Genomic DNA, 26,147 nt, shown 5'->3' on the forward strand with positions numbered 1-26,147 from the left:
AAACCTAATTACAAAAACCAAAAACAAGATTTATATTGATCTTAATTATGGCTCTTGTTCTTGTCAAATCGTTCATTGCTGCCTCAGGCTCGGATCTAGCGACCCAAACGCCGATACGTATAACAGACATTTAATAGACAGAGCATGTTGCTCTTGTGGATATCAAATACTTGTTATAACCTGGATAATTTTTTGAACGGAAACAAAGAATTTACTCCTTGTGTAAACCGGAAAATAGTTGAATCCGTCCACGATTATATCATCAAGACACAACCTTCCAATTTTCACAGGGAAATACTGAAATTAACTCAGCAACCTTCTCGTGATTGATTTATATTGCTACAATAGCTTGTAAGACACACACAACTGTAAGTCTCTAATTATGACTACTTAGAGAATTTTTGTTTTTGATGTAATCTGTATATATTTATATGTACTTAAAAATATATTTATGCAATAGTCAATATCGATGACGTCACATCCTCCATTTCATTTTATATGTTATGTTGCATGGGAGCGATGTTAACATAAGCAGTAATACTTCACCAATCCCAATTCATTTTCATAAATAATAATAAAATATGTTTAAACCAAAATGACTTTCAAACTTCATAATAGTCAATAAAAATGTGTTGTCATAATTACATATTCTTCTGAATAAATAAAATATTCAATGAACTATTTCTTCTGTGTAAATATAATCTTTGATAATCTATTTCATTAATCAACTCATCAATGAACTATGCCTCCTGTGGGTACTGGGCTGGGCTGATCCCACTTTCATTGTACGGATGTGGAAACACCACCTATGTCCACTGAACCATTAATTAATGTGTCTCACAACTGGGAGTTCTCACAACTGGGAGGACGCCGGTGTGTTAATATCATCCGTGTTGGCGCACCTTGTGCGGTAGTGTTGGTGCGCACTGAAGCGGTCATAAAATCAGACGCATTTTTGTTGGGTTTTTTTTTTTTTCAATCCCAATAGTATTAAAAAAAATTGATTGTCCAATCAAATTCGAGTATTCCACGTGGTCATGGTAGAATAAATGATAGAGAGGACACCAGGTGATTTTTTAAAATTCTTTAAAGTGGGAGAATATATTAACTGAACAATGGTTTCATCTCAGAAATATTTTGTGTATCAGTGACACTATTGTTATCGTTGTTGTTGTTGTTTAACGTTGCACGCGGCAATATTCCAGCTATATAATGGAGTCTGGACCTGACAATCCAGTGATCAACAGCATGAGTATCGATCTACACAATCGAGTTACGATGACATGTCTAGATCTCAACCAAGTCGGTGAGCCTGCAGCATGAGCATCGATCTAATCATTGGGATACGATGACATTTGTCAACCCGTAAGAACCCGGGTTAGAATTGGTCTTCTTGTCGTAAGAGGTGACTAACAGGACCGGGTGGTCAGGCTCGGTGACTTTGTTGACACATGTCATCGTATCCCAATTGCGTAGATCGATGCTCATGCTGTTGATCACTGGATTGTCTGGTGCAGACTCGATTATTTACAGACCGCCACCATATAGTTGGAATATTGCTGAGTGCGGCGTTAAACAGCAAACAAATCAATCAAGTCACCGAGCCTGACCACCCAATCACGGCATATGGCGACACCAGAAACGGTCTTCACGCTGGGTATCGAACCCGGGTCTTCCGGGTGACAAGCAAACGCTTTAACCACTAGGCTACCCCACCGCCCCCGGAAGAACGGTCCGACCTTTTTCCCAATCCACCCCTCACGGAATTCAAAGTTTTTTTCTCTGTTCGAATAGAGAACGTCACAATCTGACAATAAAACGTACGGTATGGAATCCAAAACAAACTGAAAAAATAGGAATTTCAGGCAGATAATTGAAATACCGACAGAATAATCGAAGCAAAGAAGTAAAAATCGAAATTTCAAATATTTTTATGGACTCGAAGCAAAGACCGTATGATAAATAAAAAAAATATGGTCTCTGCTCCATATTAGGAACAAATAAATGAAATTACGAAATTTATTATGATAGAAGTATCTCATACAAAAGCATGAACATCCGAGAAAAATATACAAATAATTGAAATAACGAGAAGCTTCGGTTAAAAAAATAATTTTGCTACGTTAGTGGAAGCATAAGGCTTTCACAGAAACAACAATAACTAAAAAACCCACAAGATTTCTCGTTGCAGAGCGATTCCTACTCTACAGGGACTCTGCGGGGAGTTCAACTAGATACGCAACTCACTTCAGTACGTGTGGCCCAGCTCTACCTGTCAGATCAACTTCCGGTTCCTAAGAAGCTTAAGGACACGTTACACAAAGTATGTAGATTAAATTTGTTTGTTAACTGACTACGCACCTAAATTTGTTGTAGCAGAATGGTGGAGGACAATGGCAATTTGGGAAACCTAACAGTGATTGAATTAAGAAAGAAATTAAAGAAGAGGGGATTAAGTACTAGAGGCCGCAAGGCCGAGTTGGTAGGTTGCCGGTCACCTGTTCAAGTATTTCGGTTTGCATGACTAACAGGTTCATTACTTCATATCACTGTTGTGAGAGTTTTGACAAGTGTCTATGTTTCCAGTACTAAAACGAGACCTGTATGTAAAGTATCAAAAAAGTAATGTAATTGTACCCAGTTAATACATCTCTAAGAATACTAAGGTAAAACTGGAAAACATGGGAAAACATGAACCAAAACAATAGTTGTGATGGAATTCTTCAACATCAGATACCATGCTGAAATGTAATTTATAATCAGTGGACCTCAGGCAATACGTCATTATAAAATTAACGACCCTGGTAACCAATAAAAATATTACTAACATTTGTAGAGTGTTTTGAACATGTGCATCACCATAAACACCACCACATTGTTTTCTGGTGTATCATAGTTTTGGGGGGGTTTCAGATTGGTAGGAAGATCTATTATTTTATCAATTATAGTATGAATAATTGTACAACATGTCGCAACTGTACTCTAGAATGTCTGTGTGCGATGAAACACGCCTCGTTACAGCTGCCTCCGAAAGCGTATGTTGTCTGAAAACATATACAATGCCGTCCGGTAATTCCGCGCACCTAAGCACATCGATTGCAACACGGCAACTAACGTCTCTTATTTTTTGTGGTATACGTGACTAAACATGCTGGTATGCATCATATTTACCTAGAAAATATCAGTTTTATTGACGACTATAAGATTCAAACGTTGCATTATGCCATACGGTTGACCTTACCGACGTTCTGACGACATTGCTTGCTGTTCGGTAATTCTGCGCAGCTACTGATGCGCATAACATCCAGTTGGAGATCCCAAAGTATGAAAGCGTATTAGGGCCAGATTATTTTCAAAAATCACTTCATCAATGTAAGGAAGAGTGTTTCATATGAAATCCAATTATGAATAATGAAGAAAAAGGTTAAAAGTCTGAAGAAAAACTGTCGATTTATATGTGAATTACTGTTATTTACTTACCTTTAGTGATTAAAAGCCCGTCCCTTGCAAAAATGTCCCGATTTCAAGAATAAATGTGGTAGCAGACGATGTTTACCTCGATAAGGAAGTACGCTATTGCAGCTGCACAGAATTACCGGACTGACCTGTATAATCTAATGGTACAACTGGTACACACCGTAAACACTCAGAGGGTGCATTGTGGTTCCATCATGTAATTATAGCTGATTTTAAAATGATATTAATTTGGGCATGTGATTGAATCCATATGGTTTTACCCTAGCAATATTCCTGTTGCATCATGGCAGGGGCCACTAGAAAATGGCTTCATTGTAACCATGTGGGGAAGCAAACCTGTGTCTTTGACATGACAAACTAATACTTTAACCACTAGGCTACACCACTGCCCTCTTCCCCCTCTAGAGAAGGGTAAGTTATATACCTGTGGTGATGAATCCTGAGCAAGTATCCTGGGTACCCATACTATCATTATCATACCTCAACACTGCTTATTACGCACCCAAGGTCAATTACGTGAGATCTTGTATAATATCTGTTACAATAGGAAAAACTTTTCATAGTTTTACCCCACTCTACACAGCTATATTTTCTTGGAAAACCATGCAAAATCATTAGGTCTTGTTATCAATATATATCATGGAGATTGATAATCGTTAACTGAATATCAATTTATTATCGGTAAATATTGCAGGAGTAACCTTGAGCAAAAATGGAAACAAAATCTGAAAGAAATTAACATATTTCACATCACTGGTGAGTGGCGACATATTTATGCTTGGATTACTAATGAAACACTCTGAGTCTTCAACATAATTTAGAAGCAGTCCATGATGAATAAAGATCTAACACTGTGTATTGTCTGAGTGAATTAAAACGTTATTTCATAACAACAGTTAAAGTACAATACTATAAGTGATAAAAAATTCTTGTTGATGATCATTAGTAATTATTACCATCAACGATAATTCCGATTATAAATCTTTTAGCATTATTTAAATTGTTTTTTTGTCTATTTAAATTTTGTCTACGATCATAATTGTGAAAGCGAATAAGGATCAGGTACACAGTTAGTTCAGCCATAATTCCATTTGGTACAATGTTACATTGATCGCTTAGATCCCATATCCAGTATATCTTCTAACAACAGTGAGCCCAAATCACCCTTGACCTTGCATAAACACCACAGCACTAATCATGCTAATAGTGACAATACTTATCAATGAGTGTTGATATGATATCTGATATGAAAGGGCACTCGTGTGTGATTCTCTATCCCTAATATGTTATGATAACTTTTAGAAATATTGGAAAAACAGAAATAATGCATGTACGATTATGCTTAGAGTCTGTGTTGATATGAAATATTGAAAACTATTAAGAGTCAGATTTAGCTTTTCAAAATGTTCTTTGTTTTCTTATTTCAGACTAGCAAAATCAAATGTAGAGGTAGAGTGAAATGAATCTGAAATTTTGGTTTTAGAGGTTTCCGGGAGCATTGTGTCACAAAGGGATTTACTTGGAATATGCATGGTGAAAAATATTTCTGGGTTATTATGGTGAAAGGTTGCAAAGATTTGTAAGCACCAGAAACACAGACATGGAATTGTTTGAAAAAGTAGAAATTTGAATTATTAAACAGCTGAACAAAACAGAAAAGATGGTAAAATGGAAATAACCTGTCACACGTGTATTTATGAAGAATTTTAGTTATTTTTGACAAATCTATCATGAAATTATTTTGATATGATATCAGTCATTACAATAATTTACATGAACTATTGCAATTCTAACCATCTGTGTCCATGGTGTCAGTGATTAGAATAGTTAATCAGTAGTACATCAGTGAAACGTGCCCATTGTGTAACTTCTTTGATTGGTATTTTAGAAGTTGGGAAGTACGATATTGGCAAACTTTGTGGATAACAACTTGTTTTATTTCATGAGTATCAAATACAGATTCTTGAACCTCAAGCAGGAATTCCTTGTGTTATTAACCATAAAGTTTGTCAGTAATGCCCATAGGGCATTCAGTTGGACCTTCGACTGAGTGAGTGAGTTAGGTTTTACGCTGCTTTTAGCAATATTCCAGGAATATTAAGGTGGAGGACACCAGAAAGTGGCTTGACACTTTGTACCCAGGTGTGGAATCGAATGTCTTTCGGCATGATGAATGTAAGCCATCACAAATATATATATACAGGGGTGGAAAATACTTTAAAATTGCTAGTGTACTCCGGTACAGTGGCACATGTAAAATCACTTGCCCTGATAATTTTTCCGCTATACCGGCCGATTTTCTTGGTGATTTTTTAAATAAACAACATAATTAACATTGGAATGTCAACTGGACACCGTGATATACAAATGTTCTTGCCCGACAGAAAAAAACACTGGACTGGACGTCGGGCAATGGGTTATTTCCACCCCTGATATATATACTAACTACAGAAGTAAAAGAAAGATTGAAACAAATGTCTTGTCAATGTTGTCTATATTTTGAGTAGCTGAAGTCATATTTCAGAGGGGCGTTGGGGTAGCCTAGTGGTTAAAGCATTCGCTCATCATGTTAAACACCTGGGTTCAATTCCCCACATGGGTACAATGTGTGAAGCCCATTTCTGGTGTCCTCCGCTGTGATGTTGCTGGAATATTGCTAAAATTGTGTAAAGCTAAACTCACTCAATCATATTTCAGAATGACGTTGATCAGTATGAAAGGTATTGAAATAAATTATTAATTATGTTTGGTGTGGCTATGCTGAACTTTAACCCCCCTAAATCAGTTGACTATTCATAGCTGATACTAAACATTTGCAAGCTGGTTTGTCATGGACATGATGGTAATGTAGAAAGTTTTGTTTGATAAATTAAAGCACTAATTACCAATTTTACTAACATTTTCCTTTAAAATAAAATGGCCATTATCAATTGTTGGTTTTCAATAATTTATTGTGCTTCATATAGTTCATAATTTTTCTCCTACTTTGATCATAGTCATTGCTACTGAATGTTCGTTCAAAGGGAATGTATCTTGTTCATGTGTGGGTCGCTAGTATGGTGATCTACCTTCAGTTGCTGGTGATCTATAGCCCGTTTTCATATTGCGTTTTGTTAACATGAAATGCTAATTTTCAATCTAACTGTGATACTCTAGTTGTTTGACTGTCCCTTGACGACAGGTTTTATATTACTTATTCCTTATCATTATATCAATGTCAAATTGGATCTCGTCATGATATGGCTGAAATATTGCCAATGTGACGATAAATATTAACTCAATTGTTCATGTGTGAAAGAATCCCTTTGGACAGTTGAAGGAAAGCGTGTTTTGATTCCTGTACAAATACTCCCTAATTTGTCATGTTTTTGGGCTTCTTTTTTATGTTAAGTGTTTAGTTTAGTACAGACTTGCCTTTCATTGTCCTGGTTTTGGTTCTAAGTGTCTCTTGTGGCCATACTAACTGAAGGGACCCGTGAAGATCCGGGGTAGAATAGGTCTTCAGCAACCCATGTGCCTGCCATAAAAGGCGACTATGCTTGTCGTAAGAGGCGACTAACGGGATCGGGTGGTCAGTTTCGCTGACTTGGTTGACACATGTCATCGGTTCCCAATTGCGCAGATCGATGCTCATGCTGTTGATCACTGGATTGTCTGGTCCAGACTCGATTATTTACAGACCGCGCCATATTGCTGGGATATTGCTGAGTGTGGCGTAAACCTAAACTCACTCACTTACTAACTAAAGGCCAGTAGCCTAGTGTCAGGTGTTCACTTTTCACACCAAGGAACATGTTTCCATTCCATACATGGGTACACTTTGTGACGCACTTTTCATGGCGTCCCACGCCTTCATATTGCTGGAATATTGCTGGAACAGTGTTCACGAATAGCGTCTGACCCTTTGACAAATCCGGCAGATTCGCCAACAGTCCGATAGAAGTCTACCACCCGCCGGCCCCAGTGTCTGACTGTATATTTCACAATGACTTTGACTGAAGTTTTTATATGTGACATGTGGCACTTGTTTGCTGTTTATAAATCTAATGTATGTTAATAATTTTGATGCTAATTATAAGAAATGTTTAATCTGAAATGTGTGTTTAATTGTATTCCATGGGTCCTGTGAATTTTCAATAGGTCAGACAGACATCTGAAACTTACAGGACCCAATGTCCTGTTACTTTGAAACACCATTTGTGAACAATGCTGGAATGTTGCTAAGATGGCATTTGGCTGCTGCAGCCCACTGATCTTGCTTATGTGACATAGCCTAACCTGGTGACCTTGATTACAGAATGGGCCTATGTTGAATTTTGTAAGATGGTACAAGGACGCTTGATCATGTTTACACTGTGTTTTGCCACGTTGTATGGACAATATTTGACATCAGGACAATAGCCTTATTGTAACCATTGTCACAGGACATCATTTTTGGTGTAACCAGTGTATTCTGTGATATAAACCCAAACCCCAGCCAGGCATCAACTTCAAAAGGTTACCAGCCCCAAAACGGATTTAACCAGACCAGAAAATCCAAAGATAATAACTCATTTTTAGTTATGGTGGCTGTTTTAGTGATAATATATGTCAGTGCAGTCTTTTTGAGCTTGCGATACGACAGTTCAATGTTCAAACAGTAATTGTCAAGTCTAAATGCAGCCTCAATTTGAAAAGTAGATTTTATGATATGGTGAATTTACTCAGATGTATGGAACATGTTATGTAACATATTTACCAGACCATCAGGCTGGCTAGCTGTAAATGTAGTCTGTCCTTCAGAAGTCTAGCCTGTCACGGTCGGTCGGACGGATGGATGGGCCTTATTTGTTTCATACACTGGTGTAACCTGGCCCCGAATTCTCGAAACAAACTTAAGTCTGAGTTTTGACTTAAGTTCAAATTTTTACTCAAATTTGAGAAAATGCATTTCCCAGAATGAACTGAAATCGATATTGAACTCAAACATAGTAGACAACTTGAGTTTGGTGAATAGAAGACTTAAGTATTTTGGGCTTTTTTATTAAAAAAATGCAGCTGAGTTCAATATTCAGCTGTTTCAAATTGTCAAACTCAGTTTGAAATTTGAGTAAAAACTTAAGTTTGTTTCGAGAAATCAGGGCCAGGACATCAGGGCCTCCTTTCACAAAGCACTGAGGTGATCATAAGCAGGGATTCCTGCGTCCTATACGCATAAAAATTGACAGTGGACGGAACAAAATTTATTAGCTCGTCCACATGGACGCAGAAAAAGTCCAAACACTTTTAGTTAAAATTCCAATCAAGTAACATACTAACAATAAGTTATCACTGAGTCTGCTACTAGCTGAGTTATGGTATCATTTGCAATTTCATTACTGTAACAATGTGATGATCATGATACACAATACAGTAACTGAATTACAACAATATTACAACATAGTATTAATGATAATATTATGGTGTCTGGGACCCCCATTTTGTAGTCCAGGACCCCTGAAAATTAAGAGTATGAGTCACAATGACCCGCAAATACAGGACTCAAGGTGAATCCCTGATAAGTCACTAAGGTAACCTTAGTCCAGTGTTAAAGAATGGGAGTTAAGGTTAACCTAAATAAAGGTTGCTTCATGAAACAGGCCCTGGGTGCCGTTGTACAAAACGATCATAGCACTAAGGTGACCGTAACTCCCATACCTTAACATAGACTTAAGGTAGCCTTAGCACTAAGGTTGTTTTGTACAATGGGACCCTGGACATTAATCATGTTGTGGCCACGCTGGGAGGACATTATTTTGGTTGTTCTGACCATAATGGCATTATAGTATTTCAGGGCTCCAGATAAGGGTGGTATCGGCGTATGTACGGACATAAAATGTGCACGATACGGTAGGAAATAATTTAGAAAACATAGCAGATACGCACTGCAGCAATGGTGTATGGTCTTAGAATCATATTTATCTGAAAATAGTATTGTTTTATAGTTTATTGACCTGTTTACACAAGAGTACCAATGTTGTGGTGCATATATGAAACGAAACACAAGATTAGTGATACTCCATTAAATTCCATTCAGTACTCTAAATGTACTCTTAAGGTTTTCCAGTACTTCTGCATTGAAACAGTAAGGAGTACGTACTCCTGATGTTGAAAATTTATCTGGAGCCCTGGTATTTGACTACAACAACAGGACATTCATCTAGTTATGACCATTGTCCCATTATGTGAAACAGCCATGATCACGAGTAACCATGGTAACCATGTTCATCCACCATACTTTGTAAACTAATAGTACAATGTATCTCTGAATCACAGCACTAGATGACTGAATTGATGAATGCAACACATGACCCATCTGTCGCAGTTATAAACATGATAAATGTGGCTTGCATCATCAACAGCTGTGTACCTGAACATCACACACTTAATAACATGTCAACAGTTGATGAGGTCAAAGTTCAGTTTGATAGCTGCATACACAAGTAGACAACAAGGTTTGACCTGTTTCGTGATATTTGCTATCAATATTTTGAATTGTTCCACGAGATGAGCCTTACATCAGGTTTGAATCATATTTTCCATTGTTCATTTTTGTTCATCACGCGGTTCATGATATTGTTCATGAACAGGGTTTTCCATCTTTATACCACAATAATCACAGATGAAGGCAAAGTAGATGACATGTCCTTCCCCACAACAAAGCACATGTGATACATGTGGTCTCACTTTAGGAACGTGAGTTTGTTCAAAATTGCTTTTGTTCACCCAGCAGAAAATGGGTACCCGGTGGGATAGGTCATGTGGCTATTTTCTTTTAGCACCTAGCAAGCAGCTTGGGTTATCCGAAGTAGACTTTGTGATGCACCACTGAACAGCTTTGAGTTTGATACCAGGCGCCATAGAAATCCATTATATATACACATATGCATATTATATACATACATTGTTCAGCTTGTTCAGAGAAATACCTGGTTCTTTCATATTACGAAAGTAATACAGCAGAATATGTTTTCCTTACAATACATTTCTTCTGAGTAGTACTTGTCCAAATACAAACATCTCTCGCAATAACACCCTTCGGATTTGGTTATACTGTGGGGTAATCTGTGGCTCCCATTAAAATGAATTGCCCAGCGATCACACAACCAGGGATGGCAATTTTCCGCTGATCTGTGGATTTCTGCTGATTTTATTTCAAATTGTTCCATTGTGAATCGTCTAAACCCATTGAGAAACCCTCAACTCGATGACACAATATTAAGTTTTCAGAAAATAGATTTTCCTTTTGCCATCCCTGCACTATGTTATGTCATCAGAAATAGCATACCAACAAATCCGCTGGTTTTACTCAGGGTAATCCTGTTATCATGTTGTAAACTAGCGAAATTCAGTGCTGTTCGAAATTAAAAGAAGTTTTTAACGGACATGTCCTTGTATTATGGGATTTTCTTGAATAATCACACAAACAGCGGAACATCGGAATAACTTATAAAAGACAACTTTATCATAGAGACATGCCATTACCTGAGTACTTACGATGTTTGCTGTGATGCAAAGCATCGCGTTATAGCACGGGTAAACACCGCCATCCGAAAACATAGTTCTGCTATGTCCATGGAATGTTACAATTTTACTTGGCTTTGTTCTGTGTTATGTATGTATATAATGCGGGTTTCTCATAATGCAGTTGTCTCATAATGCGAGGAGTCACCCACTGACCCCAAGACCCGTGTTGTGCCAAGGGACGACTGTAGTTTGTTGCCAGATACTGAAATGTTTCTGGCTATGTGCATGAATAATTTTGTCAGGAATGCGCATTATAACAGTTGCTTGTGAAAACACATCCAAATGTCCATGGCACAAGAGTTCATGGACATTAATATTGTTTGGAATTTTTTTAATGAAATTGTGTGCTTCGTCTTCACTATGATTAAACGTCCCCAACATTTTCATGATCCTTACTATATTTATTTGTATGTATTATCATTATAATTTAGCATCTTTGCTATGCTTGTTTAAAATTACTTTCAGCCTCATGTGTGCCAATTAGTGGTGGTCCGATTAATTGAAATAATCGAAGATTGGTCGCAGTGACTAAACGACCAAGCAATTGATCATAATTTCTCATAATCGAACACAAACAATTCTGGAACACTTGTTTTCATTAACAATATTTTTCACATGGTTGGTTTTGTCTGTTACATTTGGTAAGCACTACAAGCTCGTTTCAAGTCATGATTGAATTTATCTTAAAGATTCCAAGAAATTTATGTTCCTAACATACTAGTGATCCTTTAAAGATGTGACATTTTGCCAAAAAAACCCAGAAGAACTACATTTTTTTCTACTTATTTCAATGTGTATTAACAAATTTCATAAATGATGCTAACCAATTATTTTTGATGATTGATCGGTAGTAATGAACCAATCATCAATTATGAGATTTTAACCAATTCCCAACACGAGTGCCAATCCAAAGAAAGTTTTTCCATTAATTATTGAAATTTATTGTTTGGATTCTGTTTATTTAGCATGTTCATTTTCTGTGTGTGTATGTTTATTCAGTTAGTTTGTGCTAAGTGTATTTTCACTGATTTTAGCTTAATGAAAGTGATCTCAGTATTTCTAATGTATGCACTCAGAATGAATTTTAATGGCACTTACAAAAATGTGAATTCTCATGTAGTGCATGAAATGTGTGAAACAGGGCTCGTTAACACCTGAAATGGTGTTCATCATGTTCATGGACACCTGTGACACTGACACTGTTTGATGATACCTGAAACAGTGGTTGTTGACACCCATGCCACCTGTGACACCTGACACAGTGTTTGTGGGCACCTGTGACAGTGTTTGTTGATACCTGAAACAGTGGTTGTTGACACCCATGCCACCTGTGACACCTGACACAGTGTTCGTGGGCACCTGTGACAGTGTTTGATGATACCTGAAACAGTGGTTGTTGACACCCATGCCACCTGTGACACCTGACACAGTGTTCGTGGGCACCTGTGACAGTGTTTGTTGATACCTGAAACAGTGGTTGTTGACACCAATGCCACATGTTGACACCTTACACAGTGTTCGTGGGCACCTGTGACAGTATTTGTTGATACCTGAAACAGTGGTTGTTGACACCAATGCCACCTGTGACACCTTACACAGTGTTCGTGGGCACCTGTGACAGTATTTGTTGATACCTGTGACAGTGCCTATTGACACCTGACACAGTGCTTGTTGACACCTGAAACAATAGTTGTTGACACCCATGCCACCTGTTGACACCTGAGACGGTGTTCATGGGCACCTGTGACAGTATTTGTTGATACCTGAAAAAGTGCCTATTGACACCTGACACAGTGCTTGTTGACACCTGAAAAAGAGCCTGTTGACACCTGACACAGTGCTTGTTGACACCTGAAAAAGAGCCTGTTGACACCTGACACAGTGCTTGTTGACACCTGAAAAAGAGCCTTTTGATTATGAATATGAGATCTGATTATTTGAGAATTGTAAGGATACCAGGTAAGAAAACTAGTCCCCAGTCACCTATGGTTATCAGGCTCCCAGTTTGGCAAGAATAAAAACTGGACTTTAAAGTCAGTAGTCTCCCTTTGACAGAGGAAAATAATGGTTGTCTTAAGAGTGAGTGAGTTTAGTTTTACGCCGCTTTTAGCAATATTCCAGTGGTGAAAGCGTCCACTCGTCACGCTGAAGACTCAGGTTCGAATCCCCACATGGGTACATTGTGTGAAGCCCATTTCTGGTGTCCCCAGCCATAATGTTGCTGGAATATTGCTAAATGTGATGTAAAACCATACTCAGTCACTATATGAAATTCTTCAGAGGCATTTAGAAGTTGGTGTAGTAATACAAGACAAATCTTATGGATAACAACTTCTTGATTTATTTTACACAACGTTTCTGGGCTGGTTCTTGCCTCTTCGTCATTATCCACCTGTCGAAAGGGCAAGAACCAGCCCAGAAAAGTTGTGTAAAGTAAATCAAGAAGTTGTTATCCATAAGATTTGTCTTGTATCATTCACTATAATGTAAAAACTTGAATATTGCTTAATGTTGAAGAACACACACTATTATGTAGCATTATAGTAATATGTACTATTGTATAGTATTATGTACTATAGTATGGTATTATTTACTATAGTATTATGTATTGTAAATGCATTTCTTGTCTGATTTTACATTCACCCTGCTACAACATTTTTATTATGATCATGATAATCAAAATAGTTACCATAGTTACATCAACCTCGCTGAAAAGTCCTGAATTCCTCATTAGTTTAATAATAATATTTTCTTCAGATATCAAGATTGCTGAACTATAGCACTATGGAAGATGGAAAGAAACGTATACGCCAGAGAAAATCGGAGAGCAATACGAATGGTGATGTAGATGCACCAACATCCTCCACAGGCACAACCACAGACATGAAGACGCTACGGGAACAGGAACGACAAGAACGGGAACAGCTGGTGTTGTGGAAGAAACCTTTATTGACACTATTTTATTTTGTCTTTGAATCAGGGTGTCTTATACATTCACTGATATTCAGGTGAGATCATCATCCATGAAATCGCTTACTTAGATCAGAGATGTGTGGTCTATCAGTGATGTAGACTTCCTGTACCTGTCTTCCAATGATGAATTCATATCAGAATATGTTGTTAGTACCTCAGGGGCTGTGGGGTAGCCTAGTGGTTAAAGCGCTCGCTCTTCACGCCGAAGACCTGGGTTCGATTCCCCACATGGGTACAATGTGTGAAGCCCATTTCTGGTGTCCCCTGCCGTGATATTGCTGGAATATTGCTAAAAAGCAGCGTAAAACCATACTCACTCACTCACTGTTAGTACCTCATGCGATCCATTATAGAACTACTAGAACATATCCCCAATACCTTGTCTCCATGTTGTACGTCTGTATAGCATGAACTAGCCTGCATCGCAGGTGGTAGGGTAGCTTAGTGGTTAAAGTGTTAGCTCATCACGATGCGTGACCTGGGTTCGATTCCCCACATGGGTACAATGTTTGAAACCAATTTCTGGTGTCCCCCACCTTGATATTGCTCAAATGTTGCTAATAGCGGTGTAAAACTCTCTGACTCTGATGCTCCCAAGGCACAGCCAGCCTTGTCATCATAAGGGCCTTAATTCATTGAGTTGCGTCCCTTTTGCATGCCAGAAACCCCAAATTATGCTTTTAGGTTTGTCAGTCCCATACCTGTGCTTGTGGGTTTCACCGAAATGGAAAATGTCTGAGATCTGCATCAAGCCCAGCTCTCACTCACTCACTCACTCACTCACTTCATTTATTTCAATATCCCAAAAACTTTTAAAGTAAAATTTTCACGTACCAGGTTTTTAAACGTAGTATTTTTGTTCCTTTAAATTTCGGCTAAATTATCCTACAATCGCCAGCATCTGAAGGGATGGTGTAAATCCAGGTAGGCTCCATGCAGGTAGCAAAAGTAAGGTCCCCATGGTTCCTAGTATGGTGATCTACCTTCAGTTGTTGGCGATCTATAGCCCGTGTTTTATATTGTATTGTCTTTAATTACACTGTTTTAGTTTTACATGCTAGTTTTATGTTCATATCTGTGATCCCCTAGGATTTTTACTGTCCTTCGTCGACAGGTTTAACTCTTCACAATGTTTTCATTTTCATATTGTATAAACTGTTTTTGTCACGATGTGGCTGAAATATTGCCGATGTGACGTTAAATATGAACTCTTTCACTCACTTTTATATAGATCCATCACTCAGTCACTCACACATTCCATCTATAGATCCATCCATTACTCACTCACACACTCCATCTATAGATCCATCCATTACTCACTCACACACTCCATCTATAGATCCATCCATTACTCACTCACACACTCCATCTATAGATCCATCCATTACTCACTCACACACTCCATCTATAGATCCATCCATTACTCACTCACACATTCCATCTATAGATCCATCCATTACTCACACATTCCATCTATAGATCCATCCATCCATTACTCACTCACACACTCCATCTATAGATCCATCCATTACTCACTCACACATTCCATCTATAGATCCATCCATTACTCACTCACACATTCCATCTATAGATCCATCCATTACTCACTCACACACTCCATCTATAGATCCATCCATTACTCACTCACACACTCCATCTATAGATCCATCCATTACTCACTCACACACTCCATCTATAGATCCATCCATTACTCACTCACACACTCCATCTATAGATCCATCCATTACTCACTCACACACTCCATCTATAGATCCATCCATTACTCACTCACACACTCCATCTATAGATCCATCCATTACTCACTCACACAATAGTGGTTAAAGCGTTCGCTTGTCACGCCAAAGGCCCGGGTTCGATTCCCCACATAAGTACAATTTGTGAAGCCCGTTTCTGGTGTTCCCCTGCCGTGATATTGCTGGAATATTGCTAAAAACTGCATAAAACCATACTCAGGCAGTCAGTCATTCATTCACTCGATTCATCTATGGATCCACCCATTACTCACACACTCGCTCACACACTTACTCACTCCATCCATCTACAGATCCATTCATCAGTCCATCACTCACTTACTCCAATATTCCAGGTTATGGAAGAGAAAGAGAAGCGTCCTGGCTGTGCTGGTACTGACTGCTGTCCTCACCTTTCTCTACAACACAGAGGGAGCCCATCAATCAGTAAGTCAATTGTCAAACCAGGAAGTGATTTCATGCCTTTGTGGGTGGTAGGGTAGCCTAGTTGTTAAAGAGCTGGCTCATCACGCTGAAGACACGCGTTCGATTCCCCACATAAGTACAATGTGTGAAGCCCATTTCTGGTGTCCCCCGCCGTGATATTGCTGGAATATTGCTAAAAGTGGCGTTAAACCAAACTCACTCACTCACTCCTGTTTGTTCTTCTCTCACAAACAGCAAGCTGGAGTTACAAAACTGTGCAACAAAAAATGCTGTGTACATAAACAGGATGTATTCTATATGAAATGAAAATGCTTAAGTCTTGAGATCTTATACATGTTGTGAAGCAAGTGATATTTATTGGCCTGATTGTGGAATATTTTACCATGTGTACACAGTGCAGTCTGCTTATGTACTTGGGCTGCACAAGCTGATTTTAACCTGCATCAGTGGAAACACACATTTTTGATTGTATACTTTTGAGTGGAGTCCCTTAGTGTGCAAAGATCTACAGATTGTAGGTGTATATGTGTAAATCACACTTTAATGATCCTTTGTCTGTCTGCTCCAAACTGCTCGTGGAATCAAATCTAGAGATCACACTTGTGTTGTAGATAGTGACATTTATAAGGAAGCACCTGCTGTGGTGTGGCTACTGGATGGGCCTGGCTATTCCCTCCTCTGTAACTTAGCTGTTTCCTTATGTTGTAGATAGTGACATTTATAAGGAAGCACCTGCTGTGGTGTGGCTACTGGATGGGCCTGGCTATTCCCTCCTCTGTAACTTAGCTGTTTCCTTATGTTGTAGATAGTGACATTTATAAGGAAGCACCTGCTGTGGTGTGGCTACTGGATGGGCCTGGCTATTCCCTCCTCTGTAACTTAGCTGTTTCCTTGTGTTGTAGATAGTGATGTTTATAAGGAAGCACCTGCTGTGGTGTGGCTACTGGATGGGCCTGGCTATTCCCTCCTCTGTAACTTAGCTGTTTCCTTATGTTGTAGATAGTGACATTTATAAGGAAGCACCTGCTGTGGTGTGGCTACTGGATGGGCCTGGCTATTCCCTCCCCTGTAACTTAGCTGTTTCCTTGTGTTGTAGATAGTGATGTTTATCAGGAAGCACCTGCTGTGGTGTGGCTACTGGATGGGCCTGGCTATTCCCTCCTCTGTAACTTAGCTGTTTCCTTGTGTTGTAGATAGTGATGTTTATAAGGAAGCACCTGCTGTGGTGTGGCTACTGGATGGGCCTGGCTATTCCCTCCTCTGTAACTTAGCTGTTTCCCTTGTGTTGTAGATAGTGATGTTTATAAGGAAGCACCTGCTGTGGTGTGGCTACTGGATGGGCCTGGCTATTCCCTCCTCTGTAACTTAGCTGTTTCCTTGTGTTGTAGATAGTGATGTTTATAAGGAAGCACCTGCTGTGGTGTGGCTACTGGATGGGCCTGGCTATTCCCTCCTCTGTAACTTAGCTGTTTCCTTGTGTTGTAGATAGTGATGTTTATAAGGAAGCACCTGCTGTGGTGTGGCTACTGGATGGGCCTGGCTATTCCCTCCTCTGTAACTTAGCTGTTTCCTTGTGTTGTAGATAGTGATGTTTATAAGGAAGCACCTGCTGTGGTGTGGCTACTGGATGGGCCTGGGTATTCTCTCATCTGTCGGATTGGGAACTGGCCTTCACACCTTCCTTCTTTATCTGGTAAGTGCAACATAGTAACCATAGTAACCTTTCCCAATGTTTTCACTCAGGTTGAGCTGGATAATTTCATCCCACTATCTTGATATTTACCCCAATTAAATATCAAAAACATTTCTTGATCAAAATGCTGTAACCTTTATGAACATCAAACAATCAAATCTCAAAATCCATCAGACCCGTGAAGATCCGGTTTAGATTGGTCTTCAGCAACCCATGCTTGTTGTAAGAGGCGACTAATGGGATCAGATGGTCAGGTTCGCTGACTTGGTTGTCACATGTCATCATATCAAAATAGTGTAGATTGATGCTGATTCTGTTGATCACTGGATTGTCTGGTCCAGACTCAATTATTTACAGACCTCCACCATATAGCTGGAATATGGCTGAGTGCGGCATTATACTAAACTCACCTCACCTTCTGTAATGGTATATTTATTGTGTGCTGCATTTTCAGGGTCCACACATTGCGTCCGTCACGCTAGCTGCATTTGAGTGTATGTCTGTCGACTTTCCTGAGCCACCCTACCCAAACTCGTGAGTCCTTGATCGACATTCCCAGAAATACATATGTATCACATGACGTTATGGACATCATACCGTGAACAATAAAGAAATTGTAGCATTTGTAGGTTTGGCAAAGGGAGACTTTTCTTGTCATAAAGACATTATAACTTTAGTAGAGCTATCAACTCTTCCTACTTTGTTACACTTGTCTGTAGTGGTTAGAGCATCTGCCCAGAGAGTGGAAGGTCACCGGGTTGATCACCGGCTGTGTCATACCAAAAGACATTAAAATATGGTCCCTACCTGGCGTTCGGCATCAATGGGTACAAGGACTGGTCGGCTCAGAGTCAGTATAATGTGTCTGAGTGGGGTATTAATGCTTCACTGCGGCATGGTATCTCAATGAGCTAGCACTATAAAACCAGCTTCAGTCTGGGCTAGTACAAGGAGCCACACATACACATGCATGCACGTCGTCATATGAGCGAAATGTTCTTAAGTGTGACGTTAAACCCCATTTCACCTTACCTCACCTTAACACTTGTCTATGGGGGTGCATTTGTAAAATTGGATCCAATCAAGCTTTAATTTGCTTATTGCTGAATATATAAAATATGTTCATAGCTTTTTATAAGCTAACCAAGAAAGTTTTGGGCATTTGTGTTCCACTGAACCCCCAAATTATATTGTTGTGGTCTACCATTTCCTAATTTCCTGGAAATAGAGGAGTTTGGTTTGCATTATTGTACCGACCGATGTCGCAGATTTGTTGTCATTTTATCATTATTTGTTTTAATGATTAAGCCTGTTAAGTAGGCAGCCGATGAAACCTTTATTAAAGGCACAATGTCACGCTTTTTCGACAGTATTTTGGTCTTTAATATAAATATTGGGGCATATGCACTCACTTTAGCTTCCTATTGATACCATAAAAGACTTACTATCCCTTACGACTTGCCTGAAATCGTAATTGAAACTTCGAGGCGAACAGCTTCCAAACAGAGAACACTTGCCATATATGGAATGTAAACAATTGCTCCATAAATCGGAAACTGTTGCACGCAGTGTTGTTGTTGGTTGCCGAACTGGCCTCACTCACAAGTTGTGTTACAGGATATTCGTAAAGAGCATTCCAAGGGACATAACTCTGTGGGGTTTGCTTGAAATAAAGTTTGGTCAGTAGAGGGAGTGAGAGTCGATTTAATTGCATTAATTCATTCGAACTTTTTAATTTATATTTTAATCTTAATACGTAATTTTTTTCGGAATAAATTATATGGTAGCTCCGCTGGGTGCTAATAAATATAGGTTATCACTTGAGTGTGTTTTGGGATGGTTCATATCCTGCATTAGGAATAATCATTGTATTTAGCGAGCCTTCCTAATGCAGGATATTAATCATCCCAAAACTCACGAGTGTGATAACCTATTTATCATACGTCATTTTTGCTTTATAATTTTTAAAAATGCGATTTCAAATGCCGCAGATCATGAAACTAAACATCGTGGAATGTCTATGACGTCACAAATATGTGCGGAGTAATACGTTACGTCACGAGCCCGTTGACATAATTTTCTCCTGATCACTCAGGGGTCATCTAGTTCCCAGTAAGCTTCCCGACCGCCAACCCTTGACGCCATGTTTGTTTACACTGTGAAAGTAGTTCCTGAAATTTGCATATGACCTCTCTAATTTGCATCGATATCCGTATGTGACCCCAACGGATACCGAAAATATCCGTTGGCTTTATCCTGCCGTGAACACTATCCATTGTATGATAATTAGTATTAATGAGAGAAATGCAATATTGATTTTTAGAGAAGTGTGCCGTGATAGTGTGCCTTTAAATGTGTATTTATATGAATTGACTACCAAGTAATAAATGGAGATGCTCACAGTATATGGCTGTAGATTTCGTGGCAAGTAATATAAACATTATTGAATGACATTTCAAACAAAATCATTAAACTAGATTACTACCCGTAAGTTTGGATATGTAAAGACTATGTTTATTCCTAGATAATGTAACAACAGGATTTACTTGCAGAATTCAACATAGATTTTTAGACACTCTATTTCTGAAGACTGATTAGATGAGATGGTGAGCAGGCTTGGTGGTTCAGCATATGTATGGGATAGTGATTTTAAGGGTCAAGTTAGGACCTTGGCTTATCTGTGAGTTTGCATACAGTCCGTTTGGCTCAAAAGCGGACCGATGAATTGCAATCTAACTCGAAAACTAATAAACATAACATACTCAATGAAACGCTGATCATAATCAAAACATCAGACCCACTCTGTGAGGTTTTTTTCAGAATTTTTTTCCTAAAAATAATAAAGTTGTTTAACAAACTATCATTAAAATATTGACACAGTTCACTGTTTGTTACGAGGGAGGAGTGCAGAGAAAGGGACAGCCAGGTGTTAGAGAAGCACGTTCACAGACAAAGTTATTTATTCGTTAACCTGTGCTGTGCTGTGCCGTCTCCATCCGTTCTCGAACACACCAAGAGTGAGGCACCTAATCGCCTTAAAAAAAGCACTAGAATCTGTACTTTACTAAGAGAGTGCATTCCCAAATATAACGTATGTTACATTAGACCACTTTCTGAATGACATTGTGTAATCAGTTCTTTATTCAATTGTTTCTTTGACAGGATCATCTGTCCAGAACAAGAAGAGGAGTACATGTCTCTCTGGACCATTATGAGCAAAGTCAGGATAGAGGCCGTTATGTGGGTCAGTGGCTCTTCGTCTTTCTTTACCCCATGAGATCTAGGTTAGAGTTAGTCTTCATTAGTCTCTTGTTGTTAGAGGCGATTCCTGGGATCAGTTGGTCAGACACACTAACGTGGTTGACGCATCTGATTGTTGCCCTGTTGCACACGTCCATGCTCATGATGTTTGTCACTGGATGTTTTTGTGTATGGTTGTTGCTAATAGTCTGTGTCTGAGATGAAGGTTGGAATTTTGCTGTGTCCTGCTTTTAAATGATGATGTTGATTAGGTCCCTGTCACTCAGTCACACTGTGTTAGCTTTGACCACTGTTGGTCATGACCTTGTTAGCTTGGACCACTGTCAGTCAGATGTTTGACTGTCAGTCACGACCCTGTTATTCAGGATACTGTCAGACAAGACCCTGTTACTCAGGACGCTGTCAGTCATCACCCTGTTATTCAGGACCCAGTCAGTCACGACCCTGTTATTCAGGACACTGACCATCTTGACCCTGTAAGTCATGACCCTGTCATTCTGGACACTGTCAGTAACGACCCTGTCATTCTGGACACTGTCAGTCACGACCCTGTTATTCAGGACCCAGTCAGTCACGACCCTGTTATTCAGGACACTGTCAGTCATGACCCGGTTATTCAGGACCCAGTCAGTCACGACCCTGTTATTCAGGACACTGACCATCTTGACCCTATAAGTCAGGACCCTGTCATTCTGGACACTGTCAGTCATCACCCTGTAAGTCATGACCCTGTCATTCTGGACAATGTCAGTCATGACCCTGTTATTCAGGACTCAGTCAGTCACGACCCTGTTATTCAGGACACTGTCAGTCACGACCCTGTTCTTCAGGACCCGGTCAGTCACGACCCTGTTATTCAGGACACTGACCATCTTGATTCTGTAAGTCAGTCACGACCCTGTTATTCAGGACACTGACCATCTTGATTCTGTAAGTCAGGACCCTGTCGTTCTGGACACTGTCAGTCATGACCCTGTAAGTCATGACCCTGTTATTCAGGACACTGTCAGACATGATCCTGTAAGTCATAACCTTGTTATTCAGGACCCTGTCAGACAGGACCCTGTAAGTCAGGACCCTGTTATTCAGGACACTGTCAGACAGGACCCTGTAAGTCACGACCCTGTTATTCATGATCCTGTAAGTCACGACCCTGTTATTCAGGACACTGTCAGACAGGATCCGGTCAGTCACGACACTGTTATTCAGGACACTGTCAGTCATCACCCTGTAAGTCATGACCCTGTTATTCAGGACACTGTCAACCATGACCCTGTAAGTCACGACACTGTCAGACAGGACACTGTCAGTCATGACCCTGTTATTCAGGACACTGTGAGTCATGACCCAGTCAGTCATGACCCTGTTATTCAGGACACTGTCATACAGGACCCTGTAAGTCACGACCCTGTTATTCAGGACACTGCAAGTCATGACCCTGTTATTCAGTACACTGTCAGTCATGACCATGTAAGTCAGGACCCTGTTATTCAGGACACTGTCAGACAGGACCCTGTAAGTCACGACCCTGTTATTCAGGACACTGTCAGTCATGACCCTGTAAGTTATGACCCTGTTATTCAGGACACTGTCAACCATGACGCTGTAAGTCACGACCCTGTTATTCAGGACACTGTCAGTCATGACCCTGTAAGTCAGGACCCTGAAATTCAGGACCCTGTAAGTCACGACCCTGTTATTCAGGACACTGTCAGTCATGACCCTGTAAGTCATGACCCTGTTATTCAGGACCCTGTTATTCAGGATACTGTCAGACAGGACCCTGTAAGTCAGACCCTGATAGTCACAAGCCTCGTAAGCTAGTAACCATTCTTTTTTGCAACTACTTTTGCAAACAAATATGTTAAAATGTAAGGAATACCATGTATACATAATGACAGAAGTTTATTTATTAGTAAATCAGAAGATTTCTCAAGGAACATTATCTACAAAGTTTACAATGCTTCCAGTACTGAGGAGTCTAATTCATGTTGTTTAAGGGAGCAGGCACTGCTATAGGGGAGTTGCCACCCTACTTCATGGCACGAGCAGCCAGACTGTCCGGGGCAGACCTGGAGGAGGATGAGTTCGAGGAGATCGAGGAGTTGATTCATGAGAAACAAGCAAATCCAGATGAACTGGTGAGTGATGTTTGTGATGTGTGTTTTGGAGACAGCATTAGGATGGTGTGGTGTTGATGATGGTTTTAGGATGGACATATATACTGAGTGCTGATTACAGGTGGATTAAAGACATTGTTTTAATTTCTTCCTGATAAGCTTGATAAACAAATTAACAGATTTCAATAATATTTTAAAATACAATCACTAATTATTGGAAGAACTAGCAAATATGTAACATTTCAAACAGAATGATACTTTCATATATTTTCTGTAGAATAATTTTTGATTCAGTGAAGAAATTTAGGTTGAATGGGAATTCTGTGGTAAATATGCTTGATAATGGTGTTAGTAGCTACACTGAAACGTCGCTCATATTACATTAAAGAAGTTGTATATCCATAGAACTCTCCTCGTTGTTTAAATATGTAATTATAAGCATGATAAGAATTTTTTTGTGTGTCAGAAAATGCTTAAACATTAAATAATATTTATTTCAGGGATTCATGGAGAAAGCTAAGTTATCAGTTCACAATCTCGTACAGAGAGTCGGGTTCTTTGGGATTTTAGCCTGTGCTTCGGTGAGTTTGTTCAAGAAAATATGTATTTAAACACTTAATCCTCTTTTGAGGAATCATTGAGTTTCATCTTGACATTTCTTTTATTTCTGCCTTCCCTGATGCAGTGAAAAGACTCTGGACTCAGGGTACCACAGGATCTGACCAGTTATGTTGAACACTTATAATTACAGATTCAATAAAAGATGGTAACATGATCAAGCTGCTCAGTGTTACATTGTTTTAATAAAAAAGAAGTACAGATTTTTGTGCCACAAAACAAAAACGTATACACCATTCACACTTACATTCACATTCACATTCACACACACATTCACACTCACATTCACACTCGCATTCACACTCACATTCCCACATGCATTCACACTCACATTCACACACACTCACATTCACACTCACGTTCACTGTCGCATTCACACTCACATTCACACTCACAAACATTTCACACACACATTCACACTCACATTCACACACATTTGCACTCACATTCATACTCACATTCACACATATATATACATATACTACCCATCAAAAGTTTAGAGTCACTTAAAGCACTCACTATATGTTATGTATATATGTGTGATTACATCGAAGATAAATGTCTCCCCTAACTTTGGGGAACCAACTGCAAACCTTATGCAGATGAATTGCACGAGAATAATGCATTAAACTGTTCATGTGATCAGCTGTGTTGTGGTGTAAAATTTAGTTAAAAATTCGCCAATTTTCACTCAGTTTCATCATTTCTTTAACCCATGACAATAAACTTTTCAATGTTACGAATTTGTTTTACAATACATAAGTTCATGTGTAAACAGTACCTTTAAACAGTATTGAAAATTTTGCAAAATCTAGTTTAGAAGAGTTGACTGAAGTAAGTGGCTACATTTACACTAGTGAGTCTTAACTTTTGATGGGGAGTATATATTATAACGATATTTAAAGCGCTGAAGAAGTAAACAAATAATTTTTAAACTTATCCTATCTCACGACTTGCACCTCTCTCTCTTGCTTCGACTTTTAGTGGAACGACTGTAAACTCTTTTCCAGAGGCCTCCTTGTCCATTCGCCCGTTCACTCCATGCTGCTCTCCTTGATTAGCTTCCTAGTTCCTAATAAAGCTTGCAGCATGCTCCACTAATTGCCCATTCAACTACCTTGAATGATCATTCTTTCTTGTGGCATGACTGTGTGGACGTGCTGTATATTAGGGACATCTCCGCACTACTAAGAAACTCAAGGGTACTACGTTAGCTACCTGCTTATCCGCCATCAACTTGGTTTTGGCTGCCACCTCGGGCATGAAGATTTCCACTGTTCCCGAGTTGCAGAGTCTACTACGCTCCTATAGACTCTCTGACCAGTCCAGGAAGTTCAGACCTCCGGCCTGGGATCTGTTCGTCGTCCTTCGTCATATGATTTCTACAGATTATGAACCTTTGGAAGACAAGGACAAGTGACATTCAAGACATTCTTCATGGTAGCTTTGGCTACCGCTGCTCATATATCTGAACTTCATGCGCTTGATGTCAGTCTGGTGCGGTTCGAGCGGAAGAAGCATGGCAAGGCTTTCCTGGGTCTCCGCTGGGACTTCATTGCGAAAAACCAACTGCCAGGGCAACCGGACCGGTTGTTTACCATTCCCCCCGTTGCTCATCATTCTTGGACCTGATGATAATGAAGATTTGACACTCTGCCCTGTTAGGGCTCTACACGTTTACCTTGCTGCCTCCAAGCATCGTCGACAGCTACAGAAGCACCTCTTCACACCCTTGCCGACCGCTTCAAGAACTGAGGTTTCTGGGACCACATTGGCCTTCTGGATGCGCGCCACAATCCTGCGAGCCTGTACCTTGCAGGGTTGCCTCCTCCAGCCGCTTCCAATCCTCATGAGACTCGTGCACTAGCCTCGACGATGGCCCTCCATAGCAACTGCTCCTTGACCGCTATCATGGAAGGTTGCTTCTGGCATTTGATAAAGTCATCTCTTCACATTACCTGCGAGATGTGTCTGTCACCGATGTCCAGGGACTACACCAATTCGGACCTCTTGTACTGGCTCAGCAGCTTACATCGGCCCAACAACGCAGATGAGGGATGGTTCCGCAATTTCATTACTGCTTCCTTGTATATACTGAATAAAAGTTGAACTGGATCTCAACCATTTGTTCTCATTATATGGGTTTAAGAACTACTTCACTTGGCCTCCATACCAAGGCATCGGAATACGGCCACCTAGCGTGGCCCTACAGACCTGAGGCACAATCAGTATGACGATTCAGAGGTGTTCGACATTCACGCT

General features: G+C 39.7%; 1 protein-coding gene and 1 long non-coding RNA gene across 3 annotated transcripts in view; one reads left to right on the forward strand and one right to left on the reverse strand.

Annotated features, from left to right (window-relative positions):
- The first annotated feature begins 2,269 nt into the window (after positions 1-2,269).
- The window catches only part of LOC124272136 (vacuole membrane protein 1-like), a 29,121-nt gene continuing 5,243 nt past the window's right edge, over positions 2,270-26,147 (forward strand). The window contains exons 1-8 of one of the 2 annotated variants that reach the window (XM_046707284.1): positions 2,270-2,323; positions 13,780-14,030; positions 16,103-16,193; positions 17,776-17,886; positions 18,341-18,420; positions 21,049-21,130; positions 23,148-23,288; positions 23,768-23,848. In XM_046707284.1, coding sequence (XP_046563240.1) covers positions 13,807-14,030; positions 16,103-16,193; positions 17,776-17,886; positions 18,341-18,420; positions 21,049-21,130; positions 23,148-23,288; positions 23,768-23,848 — 810 coding nt within the window. In that variant the 5' untranslated portion in view covers positions 2,270-2,323; positions 13,780-13,806. The other variant, XM_046707283.1, reaches the window with a different exon arrangement.
- LOC124272137 lies at positions 10,946-25,742 on the reverse strand. The gene is made up of 3 exons (XR_006897255.1): positions 25,300-25,742; positions 24,468-24,478; positions 10,946-10,955 (listed from the first exon to the last, which is right to left on the reverse strand). It is a non-coding gene; the product is annotated as an uncharacterized LOC124272137 (long non-coding RNA).

Source organism: Haliotis rubra, unplaced genomic scaffold (assembly GCF_003918875.1).
Source record: "Haliotis rubra isolate DU_JTF1 unplaced genomic scaffold, ASM391887v1 Scf1669, whole genome shotgun sequence".
Lineage (NCBI taxonomy): Eukaryota > Metazoa > Mollusca > Gastropoda > Lepetellida > Haliotidae > Haliotis > Haliotis rubra.